Here is a 24830-nt window from a genome sequence, read left to right as displayed (position 1 = left end):
ATGTTCAAATGTCTTTGAAACTATGTGGTCTAAATGGTCCTTTTAAAACTGTTTTACATAATGTTAAGTGCTGGATTCAAGCCTACGAGAGTTGTACCTGATTCCGGGTCGCTGACTGGCCGTGACCGGTTTGTCCTGTTGCCCGGGCCCACGCCGCAGCCATCTTGTCTCCTCAGGAAGGGGGTCGGACAGAATCTCACACACAAGTCTGGCCGTGTCTCCGGACCGCACAGACACTTTCAAACTCACCGTGTTGATGTACGGCTTTCCTAGAATTCATGAAAACACATCTTTGAATGAAAACTCAATCTAAAACGGTGATTGATATTATAAAAACTTTACGCACTTTATTTTCATCAATCTTTGGATCCTTTTCAAGTTGAAATGATCAAATGCCTGCTAGGTGATCTTAATAGGGCTCGTCGACTATCCCTCAGCCGAGACGGGGGCCGATACTTACTGCCGGGCACCTTTGACCCGTCACTGACGTCACACTTTTGTTCAGGTCACGTGCCATAGAGCAGGATCAAATGCTAATCTTAATTTTCTCGGTGAGCGCTTTTATTTGAACATAAAGGCAATTTGACTTGTTTCAAATATACAAGCATGATGAATATCATTACCTCTTACATCCAGAAATATTTGTCTGACAGCATTCCTCATTTGACCGTTAGAAGCCACACACTCGTAGTCTCCCTCCATATCGTAGTCAATCCTCGAGAACTGCAGAGGGTTGCCGAAGTACAGCTTTGTGCCCTTCCGCCGCCATCTCACCCTCGGCTCCGGATATCCCTCTGCCTCACAGAGTAGGGAGAAACCCTCCTGTCCGACGAATGGACTCGTCTTGCGGTTAAAGTTAGAAGTGATATGAGGGGGATCTAAGGAACAAAAACACATATTTTCGGAAATAATTTCATCACGTTGGTAGAATATAGGATATTGAAGAATTTTTCTTCACAACTAGTGATTTTCATCCGCTGACGGTTCGATGCCTGTCAGACATCTTCCTCAGAGCTCATGTTAAATATAATTAAGTGCGTAAGTTTAATGGACATTCTTTGTTACCATGCTAGGATGAAAAGCAAAATAGTTATAAATCTTTAATGTCAACTGTGTAACTGATTCCATGGAAACTAGTTATAAATCTTTAGTGTCAACTGCATAACTGATTCCATGGAAAGTATTCAAAATAATAACTGATCTGGGAACAAAGAATAAACGTAACATAATCTTGACATATAATGCATTTACTACGATATACCAAAAAGTAGTAGAACATAGGATTGATAAATCATACAAACCCAAAACAACGCATACAATATCAGCTCTGATGGCCAGAGTAAGAGTGTGGTACTTACATTGCACAGTTAACGTGGCAGAACCGACTCCACTGGGGGCGATGCCATTGTTGGCTTGGCACTGGTACACGCCTGCTGCAGTTCTGTCCAATGTCAGCAGGCGGAGTGTACCGCCTCTGAAGTCAGAACGTTAGAGACAGAAGCCTGTCTTGGTAAAAATTATACACACTATTTCCGCACATGTTATTTCTTTTTTTTTCATCATGGAAGCTCATCTGTGTTGGTAGTAATCTTATTACAAACTCCCTTTAAACACAAAAGTACACACGGATCAAATTTTCAACGACCACTTTCTCCTCCTTCAGGATCAATACTGATGATCGCGATGAAATTTGATCCGTGTATACCTGCATTGTGTCGGAGGGAAGTTTGAAATTGTACTACTATTCATCATTCCTCTGGCTTTTATCAAGTTGACTCCAAGTGACCTGAACCTCACGTGACTGAAGTGTGACAACAACTGGTCAAAGGTGACCGGCAGCCTGTATCGGCCCTGTCTCCTCTTGAAACAATCCTGTTTTGTGTCCAGATTTCTGACGTTGCCTTATACGCTGAGCTTGTGAGACATCAGCAACGAGTCAAAGGTGACCGGCTGCCTGTAGCAAGTTTAGGGATGGCCGATGGGCCTTAATGTCGGTGGCCTCGTTTACTCCTCTTGAAACAATCTTGTATTTCATCCAGATTTCTGACGTTGCCTTATACGCTGAGCCTGCCTTATTGGCCTCTACTTCCTGTTAATCTGCATATGTCGAAATTTGCAGCTTATTGCATGTATCTATATAGCTATAGTTTGCCATTTCGATCCGCATGTTTCTAATTACTGAGGACATGAAACCCAACTGTGACTAGGGGCGACATGGACATCCTACACTATTTGACCAGTCGCTGATGTCGCAAGTTCAATTTTTGAGCTGAGGGACAATTAATCTATCTTTAACGTGTGAAAGAGAGCTATACCTGTTTTCTGCATTTGCTGGAATGTCTCCCCCAAGTTTTCTCCACGACACAGCGGCTTGTGGGTTGCTGTCCACGTCACAGCTCAGGTCTAACGTCTCCCCTTCACTGGCCTGGATAGACTGCGACCTGATCCTTACAACAGGGGAATCTGGGGACACAACAATGACTAAACTGTTACACAAAAACTATTTCCTTTCTTACTACAAATTTTCTTCCAACAGTGACTGTTTTCAAGGCAAGGCTCATACCTTCAAATTTTCGATGTCTGGCAGCACATCTTGGTCACGGAGAGTGACCTAGTCTTGATCTCGCGAGAGATCACGAGACTAGGTCAGGCTTGATGAATCTCTCCAAAGACATTTTCTTTCTTGTTTTGTTGTGACAGCAATTTAGATACATAAATTGGTGAATGATTTCGTCTAGTTAATTTGTAATCCATTGAATAACCAACAGGGTTCTTTATTCACTGCCAACGTGTGTATGTAATGTACAACGACAGCAGACGTTTCGCTGCCCCTCTGTCTGTTACGTTACTCAGGGCAATACCGACATGGTACTATTACACGCTGCAGCTAGGGGGCGCTGCTGACAATGCGGTTACAAACGTCAAAGTATTGCCATATATGGAATCCCAAATGTATTATACACAAGGCTCGATGATTTTCGTCAAATAAAAAGATATATGCATATATCTACTCCAACAAGACGAATGGCGTACAAAAAGAGTAAATGATGCACCTACATTTGACATTGAGTATCGTCGATGACGCAGTGGCAGCTGCTAGTTGAGGGTAGCCTTGATCAGCCATGCAGCTGAAGTTTCTCCCATCATCCCATCTGGTGAGTTCCGACAGGACCAGGTCCAGGCTCGCCATCGCCACACCCTCTGCCAACTTTTTATTGCTCTAAAAGAGAGACGCAAATTATTCAATAGGCCATTAAACGCAATTCAATGACCAGAACGAAAATCTGCCAAAACATTTACAATGTGTAGCCTTTAAAACTACTGTTCAGTTCAATCTTACTCAAACACACACCGTGCACGGTGACCAACCCCTCAAGCTTTGTCCTGCCACTTGCTATATTATTCAACACCACAGGGTGTCTATAACATAGTGACAGCCTTCATTGATTTGATGGACATTTAGTTCTTTGGAACAGACGAAAATGCAGACGAAATTAAGAGTAATTGAGTGCCATTTATCTACACTACTGTTCCACTACTTAATCATTTCCATGTTGATGAATAAAGGCCTATTGGACTATTGAATTAGACGAAGCCGATTATCAGTTAAATGACACGAAACCTAAAATTACCTGTTTCTACCAATGATGGGGATTGATGTAACCTACAGTGCGTTGTCATTCTCATTATTATACATTTTATTCACATACATCTCAAGATCGTTGAAAAGAACTCACAAGTCTTTAAAGGATCATCTGCAATCGCAACAGATGTGGGCACATCATACAAAATTAATGTAACATATCAAGTCAAGGATCCCTCACTGTAACATGATATACACATAGCTGATATACCATATAAACGAGCATATCTAAAACATATCTTCCAGTATGTGAAATTAAGTTGAAAACGTCGAAAATAAAGCAATTGGTAAGGTATGGGTTCTCATTATTTTTGTAGATGCGAACTGTAGAGATCAATGTCCCAACGTTCCCCCATTTTCATGCATTTTGACATATGTTATGAATAGACGGCTTCTGTTGAAATTTGTGGCTCTTTCCCCGATCTATCTCCATAGACGTCAAGAGGCACTTATCTTTGCTTGGTACATTTTTCATGTGACGGTCTAGTGTTACCAGCCCATCTATAATTTTGTACATTGCCGGCTTTCGTTGTACAAATCACAGGTGCCGGAAATGTGCCATGAAATATTCAAGTTTTGTCTTAAATTACAAACACAGTTGAGTACTAGTGGTTGTCTGCCCTCTTGAGTCTTTCGTTGGCAAGGTTTTCTATCTAATAGGGCTGAAATGGATTCCAGGAAATTTGGCATGCATGGTTCTACATCTAACAGGATATAATGGATTCCAGGAAAGTTGGCAAGGTTTTTTGCCTAACAAGGCTGGACGGAATTTCTCGAAATTTGGCAAGGCCCTGTATCTAACAGGGCTAAATGAATTCCAGGAAAGTAGGCAAGACTTAATATCAAACGGCTGAAATGAGTTCCAGGAAATTTGGTTACTTCATTACACTTCGGATTGGACCTTAACAACCTAGGGAGTCTACTTAAAAAGTTCATCTGTGTGCAACTGGGTAGGAGTTGGATCAAAGTTGGGTTTGGTACCAGATTTTCGAAGCAGTGGATTTTCCATTCCTTAACAAGGACCGGGGTCAATCAAGTCGAAACTTTCGGAAGGTCAATTTTTCGTGTTGACAACTACAGTCCAACTTTGACTCAGAACCTAACGATCAATTAGTAGACTAGCGGAAGCATGGCTTTATGGAAACCCAATAGACCTACAGAAATCCAATTGATCTACAGAATTATAGTAGAGAAGAAAAACCTGAAGTGCATTTAAAATATAATTACAATAGGCTGGGCAATAATATCCGGGAAATATAGGTTGGAAGTCCCACCAAGGGCAAAAGTTAGTGGCTTAAGAACAGGGATCAAAAGTCTACCATGGTACAAACGTAATTTCCTGAAAATCGTGTGAAGAAATGAAATAAAACTAAAGTGCATTTTCCAAGAAAGTTTATATGCATCAGCCTTTGCAACAATGTCAATGAACTAAAGGTTAAAGGCCCTTACCGAGGGCAAAAGCTAACATGATTAGGGCATAGCTTCACTCATAACCTCACCACATAATGTAATTTCTTGTAGTCAACCATGTTACGAGGGGCGTGCAATTAGTAATGGTCCTGACCCATTTCCCATAGCAGGAGATTAATGAAACTTGGCACAGTTATTAGTCTTTCTCTTCATAGGAATCACCCAGAGTTATGCATTTCTCCCATCGTTTGATGCAGCTCTGGACACCGATTTTGTAGGACACCCCAGGTTGGTCCTCCAACTGATGCCTCATCAATGGCACAAGAGGGACGACCAGGTCTGGGAGCTGTTTCCACAAACTTCCAGCCACGTTTGAATTCAGGATGCCAGCGTTTTACAAGGTCATATGATGGGGCATCATCACCATAAGTTTCATTTATTTCATCAAAAGTCTTCTTTGGTGTGCGTCCTTTCAAATACAAAAACCGGATCACTGCGCGACACTCAACTGGTTCCATTTCACACCTGGTCCATTTCGCACCTGACTAAGTTCAAACACCAGTAAATCAGAAACCACAATTAGTGCAGAGCTGTCTTTTGCAACATAACCCATAGAGATATGAATTATTACACAGACAAAATTTCATTTAGATCAGACAACTGGAAGTGGGTCAGGACCATTACGTATTGCACGCCCCTCGTAAGCAAGGAGAGCGAGAAGTCTGAGTGCATTTTCCAAGAAGTCTAATTGTATATGTGCTATCGTTGATATGAAGGAAATTAAGCTACATTTTGTACCAAGGACGTCAATGAAGGTCAAACATCCAGGTAGTGAGAAGTGTCACCTACACTTACTCAAGTAACTGGATAGACTTGAAATCTTCCCGTAACGTTTAACTTCATACCTTACAAAATGGCTTGAGATGAGAAGACATTGATCTATACAGTAGTACCTATTGGACCTGTTGTACCGTTGACCCATGGTGCTAGTGTGGAGATATTTACACGGTACCTATTTCACCTCTGCTGTACCGCTGAACCGGGATGTTAGTGCAGGGGGATTTTGACTTGTACTGTGCCGTTGAACCATATTAATGTATAGAGATTTTAATCACAGTACCTGTTTGATCTGTGCTGTACAGTTGTGCCACGTTAGACTAGGAAAATTTACACAGTACCTGTTGAGCCTGTGCTGTACTATTAAACTACGTTAATGTAGGGAGATATACACAGTACATATATATATTGACCTGTGCTATGCCGTTGAACTACGTAAGCGTAGGAAGATTTACACTGCTTAACCTGTGTTGTGCGTTTGAACCATGATGCTATTTTAAAGATGTTTACACAATACCTGTTTGACTTGTGTTGTACCGTTGAACCACGTCAGTGTAGGCAGTGGCGACCCCTCTGCTGTCCTGCAGCTCAGCGTTAGTGATTGGCCGGCAAAGATGCTTGTGTCTCTCACTACGATCTTCGGCGGTTTCTTTATTGGCACTGTAATGAAATTGATGACGTCATGACATCAATCACAGCTTTCTAACAAGCAATCATCATCATATCCAAAGAGCAATGTAGTACTAAAATACTTTTATTGCATGATATTCCTCACTTTCCTAACTCACTTGTTAATTTCTGTACATGTGTTTGTCCGTGTCTGCGTATCCGTGTACGTATGTGCTTGTCTGTGGTCTGTGTTTATTTAAATATGCTTCGTCCCTTAACCCTTTATGATAGTTATCACCAACGCTACAGTTAATATATGCGTGAGTAAGTATACCTATCTGTGATTTACTTACCTATAACGTTCAACATCATCTCTGCCTTTTCTTGCAGCCCTAACGTATGTGCTTGTCTGCCGTCTGTTTTTCTTTATATTTGCTTTGTGGCTACTCGTTATAACTACTAACGCTCCATCTAATGTCTGTATGCATATCTGTGCGCTTTTAAAGAAATCGTACATATAATTGTTCTTTTGAATAGATATCTGTGCGTTACTTGCCTATAACGTTCAGCATCATCTCTGCCTTTTCCTGCAGCCCTAACGTGCTACACCTGTAGCCGCCCTCGTCTGCCACCTGCACATCTGCGATCTCCATGCTGTACTCTCCCGCTCCAGAGTTTCCGGTGATGCGGTGCCTCTTGTACAGCGAGTCGACCCTCCTGTCCGTGGACATGACGTTAAAGTTGGGCGGCCCCTCCCAGATGACGACACTCTGTGACGTCAGCCCGATGAAGGCACACCTGAGCGTCACCGTCTGACCCTCCCTCACGGTCATCGACTCCGGACGGGCACGGTAAGACACGGCCTGCACTGTGAGAACAGAAATTGTACAACAAATATTACCCAAGTGAACGAGTATAAACGATATAGAGATTAAAAAAAAAGTCAACCCCAGTGATGAATTGCGACGAGGGGGGATTCAAACTTGGCCACGTTTGGGATAGTGTTCTCGCCGCAAAAGCGCCACCTACATCGGCTACATATAGCGATGAGAAGCAGAACTCCAGTCAGGAGCTCTGAGAAGGAGTCTGATAGACACCGAAACGTAAGCAAGTAAGTTAAATCTGACTGTGTACAAGAATTTTCCTATATTTTATATTCTACCAACCTGATGAAATTGTTTTCGGAAGATATTGAGACCCAGGTGACCTCAATACTACTGTCACAGTAATTGTTGCATATACTGCAAGGTTATTAACCACTCATACCGGGTAGGACCGCTAATCTTTTTCGTTCAGTGTGTCATGGTTGGTTCTTTAACGACTGCTTGATGTGCGACTTTCTCAAACACGGGAAACCCTTTTTAACGTCCCATCGACGGATGTCCCTAACCTAAGTCAGAAGAGTCACTTTTAGTACTTTTTTTTCTGGGACACAGCATTGGGGCATGTCAAGTGATATTCAAAACCCGGACTTTTCGATTCTAGGCCAAACACACTAACAATTACACCACGCGATGCCATGTGTTGTTATCATTCTCCGGTTGACCACAGAAGAATGAATACACACCCCTGTGTACGCTCACACGTGAGCTTTTTCGACTTAGGTCAACAATTTCCTCCTTTTTATTAATCGTAGTTTCTTCAGGGGTCCCAATGTTGTAGATCACATACGAGATCAATAAAGGTTAGAAGTCCATATTATTATAAGATGCACAAAAAAAGTTACCGAAGGAACTTTTGGAAGATGGTTCCAGTATCAACTTCTATCTTGTACAAAGATGCCTTTCTTTATTGCTTTACATTAAACGTCTTTCCTTGACATGGATCGGTACCGACTGCTGTGGTGAAAAGCTACTGTGATTGAATTATGTTTTCTCTTCTGATTACCACTGTGCAGACAGGAACGAGTCATCAGGGAATGCATCACTGGGTCTTGTCAAAATTGGGGTCGCGAACTCCTTTTTGCTACATTCAAAAGCCCCAGGAAACGCGTTTCTGTTCGGGATGATGAAGTACACTACGGGTCAGGAGCGACGGGAGACGGAATAGGACGAAAAGACTTTTAACAGATTCCTATAATTTAGTTTGGCTGTTTTCCCCGAGTATGCAATGTTACAAATTCGCCTGTAAAAGGGCTTGTCGCATCCAATAGCTGGACAGCTGGTGGTGTGGCTTTAAGTTTTGCAAACTCGTGTGGAATTCGCTTCTGCGTTGTCACCTGTGATGTACTCAATATTTTGTGTCAGAACAGTGTGATGAATAGAGGGAGGCAATTTACTTTCTTGGGTAATTAATTACGTCAGGAATTGTAGCTCATGACGAGCCTAGCGATGGGATTAGACCATCTTGATTCAGTTGTATGGATGACATCCTCTGGGGAACCACAAAACTGATGCGAGCGAACGTAAAAAAAAAAACATCTGGTAAAAAAGTTGCCTTCATTATAAAAGGAAGCTTAGAAAATGATTATTGACACATAGAGTTTGAAATACCGAAAAATAGATTCTTAATTTTTGCTCTTTCACGTCTTTGTCTTTGCATGCAGTTGAATTTCTCGTTGGTACATTGGTATCCGTTTTTCGATCTTTTGTTTTTAATTTGCGGCATACATTTGCTCTTTTTGTAGCTACATTGTACAAGTTTTAGTATAGTCAATAACATTTTTGGAAACGGAAGCGGAAAAGCATTGATGCACTCGCGGATGCCATCCGTGTAACTGAATCACCATTGCCCTAGTCATGAGCTTTAATACATTAATACACGTGTCTTACATCAGTGAGTCTGGTGGGTCAGAGGTGTAGGAAACCATCTGGCTTTCCTGAGTCATTCTCCTGCCGAGCGGAATCCGGCGGTATTGTCCCACGGCGTGCCATCCTGCCGGAATCCGGCGGTATTGTCCCACGGCGTGTCATCCTGCCGGAATCCGGCGGTATTGTCCCACGGCTTGTCATCCTGTCACCTCCCCAGCAGGGGTAATCTAATATTCCTAACTCCGGCGGGACGCGACAATGGGTGATTAATGTCTGCCTAACTGGAAACATGGGACACTCAGGATGAACACCACGTTTTGAGCTTTAACGTAGCTTTTATATAACTTCTATCAACGAGAGTTTATTTGCAAGTACATGCCCGTAGGGTAATCGCAAGTGCGTGGTAGAAACAGAGACCTACATGTCATAATAAACGGTGATTGGCATTATAGTAAGAAAAGTCTACACAACTACTAATGTTTGCTACAGCATCAACTCTCCTTATCCCACCGCACGCCATATTACCACCACATGAAAATAGTACATGAACTTAAAGTCATATAAAGGGATGTACAAGTGCAGCATAAGTAGTCACTTCAGATAGTTAGGTCTTCAAGACAATATTGAGAAGGCCTCTATAACAAAACTTTTTATGTGGTGGTATTGTGGCACCTGGTTGAATTATGAGAGTCACGTATTATCTAGGTTTGGCTTACCTAGCAGACGAAGACGAAACGCCTCACTTTCCTATATGATGTATCGGTTCTGAAATCCGTTGTATTTATCGACGACAAGGATTGGGTCATGATGATAATGCCTTTTAGAAAATTTAGATGATGTTACGTTTACTAAACATTGTCACGCACAACGAAGTGCAAAATGTCAGTTCATCTGTTCTTCTGCAGTTCATTGATATTTTGTTCATTCGATTATTACAGCGTTAAAGGTCACCTGTGGTATAAAAGCCTTAATGGGCATGTTAGCCTTTTCACGCTAGACGAAAGTAATGTGACATCAACAGTTGCCAGAGCCAGGATATGTTATTGTGGTGATGTCGACGGTGTATCAACTCGCACTTGGGCTCGTGTAACGATTAGTCATAGAGTTCAACCTAAGATTTACTACATAAAGAAACTTTTGAATATTTCTATCAAAACAGCAATCGACAACCGTCTCTCTTGTGTCTAACATAACCGTTATCTTAATGACTTGAGCAATTACACAACATATATATAAAAGCAATATTAGAGAATAGGGCTGTATAATGCATGAATGGGTATGTTGCATGTTACACTAGCTTGGCACCTAATCGAGAACTGTACAGTATTCGGTGCGAAGATTTATCTTCTTTCCCGATGAAGCTACATCCCTCGGGTGGTTACATGATGGTAAGTTCGCATCGTCAGAAAGTCTGTAACCAGATACGTTCGTAAATTCCACTAGGCGGTGATTGCGAAGCAATCTCACTACAACATGGATTGCATTTGTGCAGGACGTGTGGTATATAAATCAAACTGTCAAAGATTGACTGGAAAGGCAACTTAACACACAGAGATTCCTTGTGTCTTTAACCTATGAATTTCCTTCAGCGCTCTGTCCTAATCGCTTGTTCGCAGCATGGTGCAAGTGCGGTCTATGCTAAAGTGGAGTAGGGGTCCGTGCGAGTCTACATCGACATAAAGCAAGCTAGCTAGCAAAGTTAGGATGGATAGATCATTAGAGGGGCAGTTGAAATTCTAAGGGCACAGCCCGCCGTACGTGCAATTTTGTCCGTACGTTTTTTTTTTGGGGGGGGGGACCACGTCCGCCACGCATTTCTGAAAACGTTCAGGCTGTACAGGGCAGGCTCGTCGCCCGTACTGGCAAGTGCGGGGGGTGAATCCGCAGTCCGGTGGCACACAAAGTTTTGCCTGCACGTAAAGTTCAACGGCGTGTCTGCGTGCTGCAAAATCCTTCGGATTCCCTACGAGTTCGTACGGAGGCGATACTTACCACTTACGGATCCCAAAAGACTGCCCACGTTTAGGTACGTAGACAGCACGTATTTTATTTGAACGTACGTCGGGTTGTGCCCTTAGCTTAGGGGATACTTGACGGTATGGATGGATCAAAACCATCCCGTTTTCGGTGGGTTAAGGAGTTTTCCGAGCCAGGGTTTCTTCTTCTCCTATTGGTTCAGCTCAGCTAGTCCTCACTCCAAGGAGTTTAGCCGGTCTCGGGATGCTTCCAATATAGGAGGAAAACATGTTCTTACAGTTCTTTTCATCTATCTAGTAGTACATCATTCTACAGACCCATTTAATACGGGCAAAGCCCCACGTGGGACAGTACGCCCAGGGAGTGAGGTGCCCTAGCATGACCGGTGGTGGTGGTTTCAAACAAAATGGTACAGCGAAAACGAAATCATTAAAAAAAGGGAGTGCAGTGCCATTCATCTTGGCTTGCTAGGGCATGTGACCCTTAACCTTGGAATGTCCTTCAGGTCACACCTTGAAGTGACCCTCGGGTCTTGTTACGTGGTGACCAGAGTAAAAACAAAAACACCCTCTCCATCATCTGCTTGAAGTGTAGGATTTGGGGATTTGGCATCCCTCCGGTGCAGACATATAATGCCTTAGAGGACGATGAACCTTGTACGTTTTGACACAGGGCATTACACGAAGCGCATTCAAGTTACATTTAACATGGATTTATACGCTTAACTGTCGTTATACGACTCAGAGGTGCTTCTGGCTAACTCCAGGGATTTCTGGCCCGGCCGGATAGGATATTTTAGGCATCTGCTATCTCGTAAAGCGACAAAACACCCACAAGTGCCGGAATGTTGCCGCTGGGTGTCATCGATCATCTGCGAGGGGAACAAATAATGGCACCAGATGCCGCGGCAGGCGGAAAGTGCGCTACAATGTCTTTATTGCCAACAAATGATGAATCGTCTGATATACGAGAACTGTAAAATTGATACATTTTAAGCCTCTCGGCGGGGAATACGGCGAAGCGTATTGTTTATTGCAAACGACAGAAAGAAGTATGAATGTGACCGATGTGGCTATTTTTCCTCAGTTCAGCTTTGAATATAAAATTGATACATTTTAAGCCTCTCTGGAAATACGGCGACGTTTATTGCTTAGTGCGTATGACTAGAAGTAGATGTGACCGATGTGATTATTTTTCCTGAGGTTATTTTGACTAAGTGTGTATAAATTCTTCAGTTGTTACACTGTACCAGATTATTGCGCTCAACATCATCACTTCGTCATTTATTCGTGACGGCTAATTGCAACTACATGGTCGAGACATACATATGACAAAAGACAGTTGATGGACATTACCAAAACGTGATGTCAAAGTAGAAGGTTCCTCTTCAGTTCCAGAGGAAGTCGACTCAGTATCGAACTTGACCATTATTTACCCACTTACCGATTGCAATTATCGTGAGGACACATCATCAGCTTCTTGAGTTATTCTGTGCGTTGATACACACACACACACACACACACGCGCACACACACACACACACACACACGCACACACGCACACACGCACACACACACACACACACACACACACACACACACACACACGCACACACACTAACTGCACCGAAAACATAACAATCATGGCGAAGGTAAAACAAATAAAACAGAAGTACCGGCTAGAAATGACCGCCATTGCCCCAGACTGACGTGGATGATAAAGTAAAGCCATGGGATACCTTGGTCATTTTGCGGATAATTGAATTCCACAGTTTCGTTAGATTTCCGAGGGTCTTTCATTCCGGGATTCTTTCCTTCAATTTCCTGTCAGTTCCACAGCGATCCGCGAGATGACCGTAAAGCCGGCATGATTAACGTGCCTTTAGACAACAAAGACCGCCCATCTCACCTCGCACATCTATCACTACATCAGCAGCTACAGAATACCCTTTAATGTAGGCAATTTCAGTAGGTCTTAGTCGGAATCCTCGTCCCGAGATAGAAAACGTGATCCATTCCAAATGAGCTCAAAGGATCAACAACAGCTATTCTGTTGAACAATGTATAGAATAAGTAGTACTAATGGTCTTTTATGGTGCTTTATAACGGTAAATCTCCTTTTCAATATCGTAAAATTCGCAGTAGAGTTTGCTGCGTTTTTAACGTGTGGTGATGTATCAGAGGGATGACGCAGTAAGGAAGACAGATTGGCCATTTGTCTTCTGTCAGACTGTAAAGACCATGTGGTTAAGTATTTCTAGTTATTCGATAGAGGATTTCGAACAAATCGTAATATTCTGTCCCAGGATGTACGATCCGATGTGACCGTTCTCATTGAGGCTGTCACAAGTTGCATGGCTCTTTGGTTTAGTTTCGCGTGCCTGCTAAGTTCTTTGCTTGTATCGCATACTCGATTAACTGGCTCATGATGTAACTCACCAGGTGTGAACTGATGAGTGCAAGCTGCATATACGGACAGAGTTTTACTTGGGGCCTTTTTTGGTAGGTGTGATGGCTTTTTAAAGTTCTAAACACTGGACCGCCATCTAACGCCGTATCCGATAAACGCCCCTAAACGAAGCTTGGCACTCATCTTAAGTGAGGAAATTGTTATTAACTGCCTTTCCCATGGACACAGCTCCGCGGTCTGCCACGGATTCAAACCCTGACCACAGGACCATCGTGTTACACTTCTACAAACATTAAGAATTCATCCGTGGTGACCATAACCATTGATAAACTACCAATCACGCATTAAAGGCGATTTAAGGTTTAGTAGAGTAATACTGATAAATGGTTTGGGTATTGAGAAGACCAGCTGCTTACTTAGACATTCGGATACCGTAAGCGTCGGTCCATTGTAACTCCGTCCGCAAACACAATGGTGGACAATCGCCGCGGCCTCCTGCATCCCAGGTCCAGTTCAAAGATAAGACATCAATTGGCTGTTATCTTTTTAAGCAAATGCTTCAAAGGTCTATGAATAAACCATGTCGCGTATCCCTTTTGAAGTAATGACGTCCTCGAAAAATGCAATTCGGGGTTTGATTGCGGCTTACAAATGTTCCGCGATGATTATCGGGGTACCTTCCACATGCTTCGGTCAGCTGTAAGGACCTCGTCAGGAGGTCAAAGATCACCGTGCATCATCGCACGTAATCAGTGCAATCTCCGCGGAATGTCAATGATTCCGACACGCGGAGTTTATAAACTACTGTTTCAAGGCGGCCAAATTTTGCATTTTAATGGAAAAGCTTTCTCGGTGCAAATTGCTTTTCCTGATGAAGTAGTAGACCTTTTATCTATGTCATCTACACTGGGTGTTTGTTGTCAGTTATGTTCGCCCCGGAGTGTGTTTCCTTACTGCCGCTATAATTTGCTCTGCCTCTTGTAACGATGGAGCTTCGACATTCCGTCTCGCACTCAAGTACACTTGTAGGACGGTCGCAACATCACAGCGATGAGACTTCCCATGAAAAATGGAAAACATCACTTGCGAGTAGCGGTTGCGAGCGGACATGAAAGTGGGTGGCTTGTTGCATTTGCCTCTAAGTCATGTGTCCTCTCTTACAGAAACAAGAAGCACCGGCCTATTATTTACTGTGATATGTTGAAGAGAGCATGTTCCGGAAGCCTTTATGTGTACCCATTTCCCCAGGGCCAGGAGGCAGACTTTGGCGAACCCTTTGAAACAAACATTTCCGGGTGTGTTTAGGTTCTTATGTGGAGTTACTGTCTCACGGGTGCTTTATATTTTTATGCTTGTTTTTTTTTTTAAAGTTTGCATACTTTTTTCTTCCATTAAATGTCTTCATAGTACCTCTGGATCATGACATTGGGAAGGCGAATCCCATCGCTCCCCGGAATGAAAGCTTCTAGAAAGGGTCACAGTCCTGTAGGACGGGATGTTGAGCCGTGGTCGCCACTGTCCATTTGTATCTGTCGACGAACATCATTTTGTAGTAGAATGTAGTTTGTAGTTTGTACAAGAAAGAGAGAGCTGAACTCTACAGACTAATAGAATCCCCTACTTCATACAACTAAGTAATATAGACAAATTTATATTCCTTATGAATCTAGACAAACCTTTACTTATAAAGCATATCTGTTCTTACATTTTCAATATCACAAAGAAACGAGAAGAAGCCGAATGTACGCAGTAGAATACGATCCTTGAGTAGTGTAGATTCATTGTATCATTATATCATGTTGTATCATTTGTTGTGACCTGTACTAAACCCTGTGGGTATGAATGTACAATAAAGGTCTTCATTCATTCATTAAAAGAGACAGGGGAATTTCTGTGGCACAATTAACCTGGAAAACGCACTGTACACGGCATCTGTCTTCTCTGTCGTGGCCAGTCGAAGAATAGCTCTTCTATCAGTGACTTTAACTCTCTCGAGATCACCCAATACATACATACATACATACATATGCATACTTTTTATCGAGTTGAAGCATTGACAAAGTTCCGATTCCAGTGTGGTCTATCATTTATCAGTTCAGTGAGATACCAAATACACTTCATAAAAGGATAATAGATGCAGCAGTCTATAGCTAGCACAACTTTCGATTAATCTTGGAAGAAGTTTAGCGAACATTTTCATATACTGACTGCAACCTTAGGCAGTTGGCACAACCTTTTCTAAGAATCCTTAGACGAGACCACGCCTATCTGTTAAGTCCAAGTTCTGTAAGTACCCCTGTGGTCCCGTTATCGGATCGGCTAATTAGCTGAGGAACTTCTGTGAGTAATCACTAGACATCTACATGGCCTCCTTCGGTCAATGTTGTATATTGGCCATGGAAAACCCTAACCCACATCAGCCCTACAGCGTGGGTTATGGCTTAACAGTCCTATAATAGCAGAATGACAATCTCTGCCACATAGGGCACATCTGTAAGCTGACTTAGGTCTGTTGCAGAGTCCTTTTTTGCGTATCCCTTTTTCTTCTGCACTGCGTATCAGCCTAGCTTGTCCTAATTATACCTGGGGGACAGTATGAACCTCCGCCTGGATCCGGAACGGGCACAACAGTATTAGATGGATAACAAGAATTTCACCGGTGTTGAGCAGTATTATCGTTCAGTGCAGTTCAGTTCATCCTCGTAGTACGAGGTACCACGGATGATACATCTAATGTCGATCAGCTATTACCTTTTCTGGGGCCAAGTGTGTTAATCTACATCAGGAAAACACTCATCAGGACCTAGAAGATAAATGGTTTGTAGTGAGGAGACGCGCAAATGCGTTTACTTCATCTTCAAGTACCGTTGAAGAGGTTCATCAGTCACGTATGTTTACAGTTACTATAATTACTAAACTATCAGTGACTGTTTACTGAAAGTAGAGAACATACCTCCAAATTTTCGATGTCGAAAATTTGGAGAAACGTTCTCTGCCTTTAATTAACAGTCACTGTTATAAGAAAAATTGACAGTAACTATCTTCAAGTACGTCTTATCCCGGTGGCTTTGTTGAAGACGGTATCGAGAGAACGTCGGTAATAGGGTTTGTATCAGCAGCTTCCCTACCTACCTAAACATCAGCTGCAGGGATTAGTGGAAATCCGTGTGTAAATTAGAACCATGGGGACCAAAGTAGGGTGTCTATCATTCAGCAGCGCTGAGAACATCAGAGGAAAGGGTGGATGATGCCGTGAATACTTGACGAGTCGGTAAGGTCTCTACAAACAGTTTGAACAATCAAACCAGAACGCGGCTTAATTGAGACGGAACGGTTCTTGGTTGTATTGATTGAGCCCAAGGACAAAGTCAGGGTCAGATCTCACAAGTCATAAACGCATGCAAAAGCGTTGTTTATAGTGTAGCTCTACTTTAATTGGCAACAGCTAGCCTTAAAATAATGAATGATAAGAACTGGATGATAACGGACGAGTCTCTAGGTTCTCTACAAACAGTTTCAACAACCACACCAGAACGTGATTCAATGAGCATGGAACGGTTCTTGGTTTTATGGTTAAGCCCAAAGTCAAAGTCAGGTTCAGATCTCACAAGTCATAAATAAGATTTAGAACGACAATATGTGTACATACAACAGCTAGTATATCAAAGACTAATAATAGGAAATGAATTTGTGTTATATAAAAAAAACAGTTTGAACAATAAGACCAAAGCGTGCCTTGGTGAGGACAACATGATTATTGGCTGTATCGATTGAACCCGAATTCAAAGTCAGCGTCAGATCTCACTAGTCATAAATAAATGTAACAATAGCATTTATAGTGTATGATGACGCACATAGACGGCAGCTAGCCTGAAATAAAGACAAATGATAATAACTGAATAATAACTGACGAGTCAGTGACTAATCATACCAGAACGTGCCTCAATGATGACAACACAGTACTTGGCTGTATCGATTGAACCCAAAGACAGAGCCACCCTCAAATCACATGGGGCATAAATGAATGTAAAAAGGCCTTTATAGTGTAAAAATACGTGCATTGGCAACAACCAGCCCCAAAACAACAATGATCAGACCAGAACGTGCCTTGGCCATTATATCGTGAGGACAACACGGAACCTGGCTGTATCGATTGAGCCCAAAGAGAAAGTCATTGTCAGATCGCACATGTCATAAATGAATGTAATAGCGGCGTTTATAGTATTACAATACGCATACATAGACAACAGCTAGTCTGAAATAAAGGCAACTAATTGTAACTAAATAATAACTGACGAGTCACTGAAACGATCAGACCAAAGCGTGCCTTGCCGAGAACAGCATGGTTATTGGCTGTATCGATTGAGCCCAAAGACAAAGTCTTGGTCAGATCACACAAGTCATAAATGAAAGAAAAAGCTTTGTTTATAGTTTAGCAGTACCAAACTGGCCCTTAAAAGGACCAAATGATTATACCTGGATGATGATTGACGAATATGTTGTTTAGCTCATAAATGAATGTAATAGCGGCGTTTATAGTATTACAATACGTATACATAAACAACAGCTAGTCTGAAATAAAGACAAATAATTGTAACTAAATAATAACTGACGACTCATTGAACAGTCACAGTAGAACGTGCCTTGGTGAGGACATCAAGGTTGTTGGCTGTATCGATCTAGCCTAAAGACAAAGTCATTTTCAGATCGCACAAGTCATAAATGAAAGTAAAAACTTTGTTCATAGTGTAGCAGTACTTGCATTGGCAACAGCCTACCCCGTAAAGGATCAAATAATAACAACTGAATAATAACTGACGAATCTCTGAACAATCACACTAGAACGTGCCTCATTGAGGAGAGCGCGGTTATTGGCTGTATCGATTGAGCCCAAAGACAAAGTCATAGTCAGATCACACATGTCATAAATGAATGTAAAAAGGCGTTTATAGTATCACAATACGTGCAATGGCAACAGCTAGTCGATAAAAGGCTGCGTCTTCATCACCATCGGGGCGTGAAGAGAGAGTGACGATAAGGCGGTTCGACACGCCGTGCTACGGGAGCGTGATCTACCTCAGGCCGGTCGATAGGGGCTCCGCAGTGTGAATATAATGGCTTATTTCGACCTGTCTCTTCTACGATTAAGAACGGAAAAAAATATCTAGAGCTTATTGAACTTTAGTCTTGTGGACGTTGTTCAAATGTCTCTCAAAAGAAAAGAGCTATTGAAAGAGATCATCAAATTCCATCCTAATCTTTCCACGCTTACAGACATAAAGAATACTACCCAGCTGTTAACATCACAAAACCCAAACATTACAGAAAAGGTGGGATCCTTCGTTTCCTTACATCTCCGAAAAAAGTCAAACCCAATACAATACAGTTTAGCGTTAGAATTTAGCCTGGAGTAGTTTAGTAGTTGCTTACTATACTGTTTACCATTATCTGTGTGTCCTTTTTTGTTACTTGCAATTAGCCCTCGAGCAAAAACTTGCAATACACTTATCAGAATTACAACACTTGGAAGTCTCGATGAATAGAAAAGATTTCGGAAATAGCAATTTGCCACTTTATCATGTGAATTATTACATTTTTTTCTGTGTCGCACGACACGATAATGACTACCTCCTTTAAAATGAAACCCTGCGAATCGTAGGTGACTGTAGTATGCAGAACCATGACACCATACTCGTATATATCAGTCTTAATATACTTAAGATATTGTTATTGCTCTCCATTCTACACATCTGTATTTTGTATTTTGTCTCTGTCAGCAGGGCTAACCCTTTGTAATAGCCACAGGCCAGTTGGGCAGCCCTGACTGTGCTTCTTGAACAACCAAAGCAATAAATAAGCACTTGGACGTTTTGGTGGCAAGTTAAGGTTTTGACAATTTTCTTTCATATAGATTTATAGCCGAGATTTAACGTTTTCTGCGAAGCTATAATAAAGCCAACCTGGTCATGCTACTATATGGCAGGTGGCAATAAATATCAACTGGAGATTTATGTGTATTCTATTTTACTTACAACCGAGCCTGGGGTACCACCAGTCATGAATGTCATGAACATGTGCCGGTATAATGCCACTGTAATTACAATAATAGGCCCTATTAAAACACTGCGATATTGATTGGTCTCACTAGGCTATCAGTCATTGCAAATGTCAGTTTGGTTTACGGGTATGCACATTCATGATTATCATTGTGGTTCCCAGAAGGGTGGAGGAAAGTGGTTACCAAACGGTGGAATAGTTGCACTCAGATAGAGATGGGATGTTCGGACTAACAGTTATGACGGTGGAATATATAAAGCTATCCACACACTAACTAAACCTAAAGGGTGGTCGAGATAAACCGCTTATCGATGTTATTTTATTTCTTTCAATCACATAAATCTGAAGAGCATTTCAAAAGGGTACGCTTCCATCTACGTAATGTCTTTCTCTGACATGTTATATGACTCAGTATATAGATTATCACCTACAGGTTATGAGATGCAAAAGTCAATACGATATGCAAGCCCGTGCATTCACCACCGAAGGGTTCCAAACTTAACCATGTATAACGAGCGATCTCCCATTGTCTCAGCCGTTCTCTCCCCGAACGCAGCGGCAAAGCTGCAGAAATTGACGATATACTTATTGATTTTTCTGAAGCTGCATTGTTGGACTTGATTGCCTGGCGTTTGCTTGTAAAGAGCTTTTCTCGGCGTTTAACGTCCCCATAGACTCCAGCAGCAGCTGCAGACAGCTGCCACAATGTTGCTATTTGTTCTGTCGCCTTTGGAGAGACGTACGTGGGTTAGGCACACGCACGACGCGCTCAGTCACGGCAGGGGATATGAATACACAAGATGGTTCGGCACGATACACACACAGTGGATCACGATACAAACACAGGGGAGTCTTGGCACTCTCCCACCGAGTAATTGGCTACAGTTCACAGGGCTTGAAATACCTGCGCTGGTGCAGGTAACATTGCAAATTACCTGCACCAGATAAACATTACCTGCACCACTCTGACTTTTAGAAGTATGGATCAGTCACGGCAGGGGATATGTATACACAAGATGGCTCACGCTACACACAGGGGAGTCCTCGCACACTCACACCGAGAAAACGGTCGGCTACAGATCAGTTTTGGGTGAACAGTTTTCGTGACTGCTAGATAGGCACCATTTGTTTGTGCAGATAATATTATTAACTTAACCCTAAGGTCCCACTATTACCAGGAAAGCAGGCAATTAAAACCAGACAAGGAGTACATGATTGTTAGGTTTGAATGCGGTCGAGGTACTCATTTACCTTATAATACATTTATCAACTTACAAAAATGTAGGAGTTATTGCATTTGAAGATATTTTAGACATAATAACGCATTTGATACGTGAAAACTTTTTATTCGTTTCACAACATTGATATCTGCTATGCACTGACTGTTGAATACGACCCCATTTCCCATTGTTTTTGCTTGATGTAATGAATTTATAGGTGGATTCGATGTTTTGATAGCATACATACATGATAGCATACATACATGAGTAGCCAATACCTACCTTTCATCACGTTCCACAGGATAAACAGTAGAATGAGAGACATCCTCCCGGCCCTTGGTAAGGAAACCATGATGATACTCCCCTTCGGCGACGTTTATAGCGTCCGCTCCGAGACGTACAGTGAAATCCTTTGATGAGTCCCTTTGGTCTTCTCTCTTAGCCCGAACCAATGGTAACGTCTCAGCTCACTCTCTGTACATTTCCCCGCGTTTTACAGCACGAACAGTCGGATTTACCAGCGTCCCAAGTTAAGGCCGTTTCCGTTAGTGCCTGTACCTGTTGTGAGTGCAACAGCGGCGCTGCGGCAGTGACTGGCTTGTTTGGCCGCTACTCGTGCAGCAGTTTGCGTAACCGTCCCAAGTTAAGGCTGCCTCTATGAGTCCCTGTACCCGTTGTGAGTGAAGCAGCGGGGCTGCAGCAGTCTGGCTTCTCGTGCAGCAGTTCTGCGTACCGTCCGTCAATGCTGCCTTCATCCGTCCCTATGCTTGTTTATAAGCGCGCGTCAAACAGCGGCGCTGCGGCAATGACTGACTTGTTTTCCCGGTTCTCGTGCAGCAGTTTCTGTGTACGTGTCCCAAGTTAAGGCTGCTTCCGTCAGTGTCTGTACCTGTTGTAAGTTTAACAGCGTCGCTGCGGCAGTGACTGACTTGTTTTCCCGCCTCTCGTGCACCAGTCTGTGCGTACGCGTCAGCAGGACGCCCCGGCTCACATCAGCCACATGTGGCACTGTTCCCGTGTGGAGCCGTGCTGAGCTGATGTAATTACCATAGCAATTACAGATGCTAACATCTATCATCCGCTCCATGCGGGCATCCATTGGACGTAAATCCATGTGTAATCTCAGACAGAGAAGTTTACAGCCTCAGTTCAGGTGTATGCAAATCAGGGCAACTTCCTCCTGCAATCGCTATTCAGACAGTATATGAAACAATATGATGGCCTAAACTCCGTTTTTAATACCTTAATAAGCTTTTCTTCGACCCTTGCAACGAAGTTTGCGGCGTCAGTCTAGGTGTATGCAAATCAGGGTAACTTCCGTCTGCAATCATCATTAAGCCTGGTAACAATGGTACATTCAGAGCAACGTTTAAGAGGATACAATACATACAGCTATTCAGACAGTATATAAAATAAAATGATGGCCATTTTTTAATACCCTTATAAGCTTTTTATCGACCTTTGCAACGAAGTTTCAAGGCTGCATCCTCACTAGATGCAATGTAAATTCACTTAACTTTGGCAAACAGGAATAATAATGTTTGTACTTACGCGTTTGTGGTTCACACCAGTTTTGCCACACGTATGAACAGTAAATTGATTTATTATCTTCATAGCAAAAGATGAATTGGATCAATCCTGCACCTCGCAAGGTCTCATTACCATAACACTGGCAGGAAACATTTATCATGTTTGCTCGTACCTGAACCAACAGGAGGTAACTCTATCTGCACATCGGGACCTTTGGTGCGAGAGTCGCACCTTATCGAGCGCTGCTGATGAAAATAAACTAGCCAAGACTTGTCGGGGGATCCAATTACCATAATGGTTGTATGCCGGGACGTTCATCAAACGTTGAACCGAAAACCCGATCGGCAGACCCTATAGGAAAATCAAAGAGGTTGAGAGGCCTTGGTTTACTTGAATGAGTAGCGGAGATGAAACGAACACAGGGCTTGTTGAGTTCGATCTCCATGAGTGAAGCTAACATTAATTCGATCATGCCTCATTTACAGTACGTTCGGGAGATCAAAGAGTTGATTTCGCGATTGCCGCAGTGGTATATTACATTATGGAGTGCGCATGAATTTCTAATTCAATTGATCTTTGATTCGCCCAAAGCGATCATGGCATGCACACGGACATTAGCAATCAAAGTAGCGAGCAGAAAGTACCTCATGCAGCAGACATTAAGGCACGGGGAATATTTCTGCTGAAAGGATAACCTGACCATTACAGTAACCTATCTGGTAACGTTATCATCCCCGTCAGTGAAGAGAGGAATCGACTCTATAATTACACCAACTATGGCCCCGCAAATCCAATCTATCAGTTGGAACAGTGCCGAGTCCAACCTAGGCCATCATAGGAAACAGATACTTCGCTTTTCTGTCCACAGCGTTCGTTTCGTTGATGTCTATTGTTCAAGTCAAGTACTTAGGAAAAGTCATGATTCATATTTTTGCATTAAGATAAAGCTTAGACTTAGACAGACTTGAACTTAGTCTAAGTCTAAGAAATGTGGCGATTAGGCTGCTTCATACAGCTCGGCTATTTTTGCACCCTGCAGGGTAATGATATGATTGCCTGTAGTTCCGTTTCAATTGTCTACCTGCAATCCATCTTGGAATGAAGCTCTAAATATCAAAAGGTTGTATGGGGTTTCTATGACAATAAAACACTGACTTGGGATGATTCTATATCACATCTTTAAATACTGTAACAGAGATAATGCTCACTGTGGTTTTATGTTCGCGGTTTTCACGGAGACCTCTTCACCACGAACTTGCATGACAGCGAAACCCTGTAGGGCAGCTTTAACAGTGAATTTAAAACCACTCTCAATGCTACTTATCATGTATTTGGATCCCCGCAAACTTTCTCATTCTTCAGTATTTGTGTGTCAGCGTTATTGGAGAACGGGAACGCTAAGCACTAATTATTTACCATGGATCACATTATTAAGTACCCATAAGGCATAGGCGGGGATCGTTTAACGGGATCAACAATGGCATCGACAGCAATAAACTAAATCATCATAATCCAGGCACCAACAGGCCAAAAAACATACATCACAACACAGAATATATGAATGCATCATTTCATAGAACGAGAAACATCGTAATCAATGGACACTGGTGCCTCTAGAGACTTGTGAAAAAGGAACTTCGCCAGAATAAATGTGACCCACGCAACGGCTGTATAATTGTGTTAAATGAGTGGAAAATCCGATATACAGTGATAAACAATGGCCATGGCCTGGTCATTATACCAAGATTAACGAGCAATGGTCATTCAGCTTTAGCGATTTGTTCTCATTTTGCACCCTCCAAAATCAGCATTTACATGCTAGCAGCATACTGTCTGAAAATGATGAAAGATCGTCTGCGAACCAAATATGAAAGTTTGTGTACATTGCATCACCCATATACTACATTCCCACTTAGCAGAAGATTAATATATGCACTCTCGCAGTCGAAGGTACATGTTACATTGCCACAGGATATCTGTTAATGGAGCACTCCGTCACTGCGTGCCTCCAAATCCTCGGCAATAAAGTTTCAGGACTAGGTGAAGGTAACGGGTAATTGGCCTTATGCAGATTGGTTTGGGTATTTTTTTTTGGTTTTCTGCTTTATAGCACAGATAATGTCGATTACTGAAATAATCTGTTTGCATATATCTAAATAGCCATTACTTTGGTTTTAATATCTATGAATGAATAGAAACTTTGAAAGCACCTTTATTCTTCATAGTATCACATAACCACTGAGTTAAATGCATGTGTTCATTGTTGAGGTTATACAATAACTATAATCAACTGAGTGAAATTAGAATGTATTTTTCTCGCTTCTTTGTGATGCTGATGTAGATTAAAGTCGACGTTACTTAGTTGATCCAAGACAACGTGACAATGGG

At 42.3% G+C, this 24830-nt stretch overlaps 1 protein-coding gene across 1 annotated transcript in view; it reads right to left on the bottom strand.

The window, feature by feature from the left end:
* The window catches only part of LOC118422361 (basement membrane-specific heparan sulfate proteoglycan core protein-like), a 24600-nt gene extending 2780 nt beyond the window's left edge, over positions 1-21820 (bottom strand). Inside the window, exons 1-8 of the mRNA XM_035829880.1 lie at positions 21195-21820; positions 7056-7367; positions 6408-6550; positions 3058-3220; positions 2316-2463; positions 1359-1474; positions 624-878; positions 98-269 (exon numbers count right to left, since the gene is read on the bottom strand). Of these exons, the coding sequence (XP_035685773.1) occupies positions 98-269; positions 624-878; positions 1359-1474; positions 2316-2463; positions 3058-3220; positions 6408-6550; positions 7056-7367; positions 21195-21264 (1379 nt within the window). The 5' untranslated portion in view covers positions 21265-21820. The remainder of the gene's footprint in view (positions 1-97; positions 270-623; positions 879-1358; positions 1475-2315; positions 2464-3057; positions 3221-6407; positions 6551-7055; positions 7368-21194) is intronic.
* Positions 21821-24830: the final 3010 nt, after the last annotated feature.

Source organism: Branchiostoma floridae, chromosome 9 (genome assembly GCF_000003815.2).
Source record: "Branchiostoma floridae strain S238N-H82 chromosome 9, Bfl_VNyyK, whole genome shotgun sequence".
Taxonomy (NCBI): domain Eukaryota; kingdom Metazoa; phylum Chordata; class Leptocardii; order Amphioxiformes; family Branchiostomatidae; genus Branchiostoma; species Branchiostoma floridae.
Note: the sequence above shows the minus strand (reverse complement) of the source record. Positions and strands in the feature narration are given on the sequence as shown.